This window comes from Aplysia californica, unplaced genomic scaffold, assembly GCF_000002075.1.
Source record: "Aplysia californica isolate F4 #8 unplaced genomic scaffold, AplCal3.0 scaffold00927, whole genome shotgun sequence".
Classification (NCBI taxonomy): Eukaryota; Metazoa; Mollusca; class Gastropoda; order Aplysiida; family Aplysiidae; genus Aplysia; species Aplysia californica.
This window is the reverse complement of record NW_004798197.1, coordinates 57,598-60,983: the sequence shown is the minus strand read 5'-3', so window position 1 is coordinate 60,983 and position 3,386 is coordinate 57,598. Positions and strand designations below refer to the sequence as shown.

The window sequence follows — 3,386 nt, the reverse complement described above, 5'->3', positions numbered from 1 at the left end:
CCCCCACCCGCTCAAGGTCATTTTTTTGTGTATAATGTAAGTCCCATTCACTTTTAAGCAGTATAACATCACTTTTTTATAAATCAACCTCGATTTGTAAACAACGATCCACAAGGCCAAGTTCTCGGCAACGATCGTACGATTCCGTCAGTCGCCCAGGGTGCTCGGGGTAGCTGGTGTCCCAATCACACTTATGTTCCGTCATAATTTGGTGATAGACAATGCCAGTGCTGGAAGAAAAGGAAAGAGTCATGACACAATCAGAAACAACAATAGAGTTCAAAGTCAGAAAACGTGACTGGAGAAGAGGGGCATCATAAATCTATACAAAAATCACACACACCTGTTTACACAAATATATATCTATCATCGGCTGAGAAACAGAAAGGAACGTCTATTTTTGCTAAAGCCAAAAAATCACAAATAAGGGTATTCAAATGACACTCCAAAATGTCTGTAAATATGAAACCAATCCATTTCATACCACGATCACAATTCCAATATATCTATGTATGTCCAAGTTTTTGCACTTTACACGCTGCCATAAAAATCCATTTCTCTAAAGGCAATGAATGAGGACAAATATACATCTAGCTATCAGCCAACAATATATTTCATGTATGATGAGGAAACTTGAAAAGTAAAACCGATAAGAAAATTAAGTGCTTTGTTTTACTTTTGCATATAATATATCTTCATATTCCAACAGCAAAAAAAGCAATGCTGGACCCAAAAGCAAAGACTATTCGTGTCTTCCTTATTTCCCAAGACATCTATGACAACTTTCTTGAGTTTTGCTAACACGTTGTTCCAAGACAAAAATAAACTTTAAATAGTCAGTTTCATTAGTAAACACGTATTAATTAACATATGTTTCCAGCACCAAAATTCTAACTTAAAAGAGAAAATGGAATATGATCAAGAAGTTGCATGTCAGACTTACCCGAGAAACCTGTTCGGTTTATTTTCGTTCACATCCTGCAAGACAAAGAACAGAAGAAATAATGTTAAGTTGAGCAGCTTTAGGTCTTACAGCCCTGAAATAATAGAATATTCATAGAATTCAGAGAAAAAGATACCAGTTCAACTACAGAAATGTTTATTTTAACTCAAATAAAAGAGCCTGTTGAACAAAAGAAACAATGAAATAACATCTATTCTACACAGCAATATGTTAAGAGTAAAAGTAACAGAGCATGCCACTTCATTCAATACACTCTAAGAATACGATTTTTCCATCAAAAGGCAAAGACATCTTATAGTAGCAAGTCATGGAAATATCGATTTAAAACCTGAACTGTACATTGAAGGAATTAAACTCTCTCTCTCAAACTGAAAAGGAAAAAATACTTTTTTAGCAGATTAACTTTGAAAAATAAAACATTTATGATTTTATATAATACAATTCCTTCTTTTTGTCCACAGATAAGTGTCATTCAGACAAGATGGATATACATCATATTTATTATATGACAGAACACCAGGAAATGTGGTTGCTAGTCTCCAAAACAATAAACAGCAATTTATTAATTTTTTTCTACAGTACTATCAAAAGCAGGAGTCTAAGAATGTCTATTACAATATGATATTCATCAACTTTACTCACCATCTTAGATATTTTTCTGAGCAACTGTATAGTCTCTTCATCATCACTTCCAGACTCTGAAGAACTCCAGCTATCCTGTGTTTGGACAAACAAGAGACACACGTCATTTCCTCACAAGTATCATAGGAACTTATGTGTATGTGAATTGAATAAAGCATAATAACAGGCAAAGAGTACACTACATAATTTGATTATGAAAGTTTTACAGTTATGCAAATGAAAATACTGCAAGTACACAACAAATTAAGATTATTTTAGATTATGAATAAGCACTGCAAAATGTACAGAAAAAAGTTCAGAGAGTACTATGTATTATAAACTTTTAGAACAAAATAAATTTCTTTATTTTTGATCCACACGCATGAAGCTCACTGATCACGAGTATGGAATGAGGCTTTATTTCTTAAATTATCTTAAAAATTAAAACTGAAAGGAGTGTGCATAGTTGCGATTAATTAATAATGTAAAGAATTGCAGAGCAAAATCTTTTTCAAAATCTGCAATCAACACTCACAGAGCTTCCGGTGCTTGAGTAGTCAGACATCGTGACTTGATGTTCAACTGGAAAGATAATTAAACAATACAGGAGAAGGCAATTTAAATGCCAAATACACATTTTTAAATAGAATTTCTCAGTTCATTATCATTTATCACCTTCATATTTCTCTAACACACCCACCAGGTGTTGAAAATATAATATGTCACAACAACATCTTAAGACTCTGTTGACTCACTGTTTCTTACCATTTGAACTGAAAAATTAAAATATATTATTAAATGTACAAGTATTTTGTTATAGCTGAGCAGGCAAGCAGGCAAAAAGGAGAAAAATACAGCGTCAAACACAGATAGATATCCGCCCTCAACATTCTATTCTCTTATTAACCCTCTAAATGTTACCTTATGAAGCAAAAACTATCACTAGAGATTCAATTATTCCCTTGGGCACTGTTTTCCTGAGAGCCATGAGTGGCCACCAACAGCATGCTTTACTGTTGATCACCAGGGTGAGCAAAATAAGGAAGGGTCGGATATACCGATATGGGAGAGGGGTAGGCCCCTACATGAAGAAGGAACAAGTTGAAATGTCTGAGTGAGAGGCTCTATAAACACTGAGCTCATCTACAAACAAAAACTGAAGCTCTGGAGTAAGCCTATGCTTGGTGTCAGAATGAAAGTTGCAAGAATTGATAAATCATAAAACTGCTGAACCTACAGAGCCTTTTCATTTGAACCCCAACAGATGTCACTCAATTCTAGTTTCCATCAGCACTAGCACTCTGATTGTAATAAGTTATCTTTTATTGAAAAACAGACGATCTCTTGATGTGGCGTCATTACAAATGGTTCTGCTTATGCATTTGGCAAGGATATCAAGTTGATATTGACTCCTGGAACACTCATAGCGGTCGGCAATCATGCAGCACTACGATCAAAACAGCCTTTGACATGATTGAGTACTGGTAATTGTTCATAAAGTCTAACCACAGCGACAACAATCTGAGAGGTTTTTTTACATTTCAACAACAGACTGCACTTTTCGCACAGTTATGATAAGCACAAGCTGGTAGTATCTGCTCTGGGGCGGTTAAGTATGGGTTATAAATACATTTTCACATGAAAATTTGAGAGAACTCCCATTAAATATTGGTGGCAGCAGATTTGTTATATGATTTTTTAAATAAATGGTGAGGATCAGAGCAGAGCAAAAAGTTTGTAACATTATTATTGTTAGGTTTAATTACTATTCACAAAAGAATTAATAAGCTGATGGTGGGGG

The 3,386-nt window shown here is 34.6% G+C and overlaps 1 protein-coding gene across 1 annotated transcript in view; it reads right to left on the bottom strand.

Annotated features, from left to right (window-relative positions):
- Window positions 1-3,386, bottom strand: part of LOC101847620 (histone deacetylase 6) — a gene marked incomplete at its 3' end in the record, with an annotated part of 29,844 nt that overhangs the window by 22,005 nt on the left and 4,453 nt on the right. The window contains 4 exon segments of the mRNA XM_035972959.1: window positions 89-230; window positions 944-978; window positions 1,607-1,681; window positions 2,121-2,167. Of these exon segments, the coding sequence (XP_035828852.1) occupies window positions 89-230; window positions 944-978; window positions 1,607-1,681; window positions 2,121-2,150 (282 nt within the window).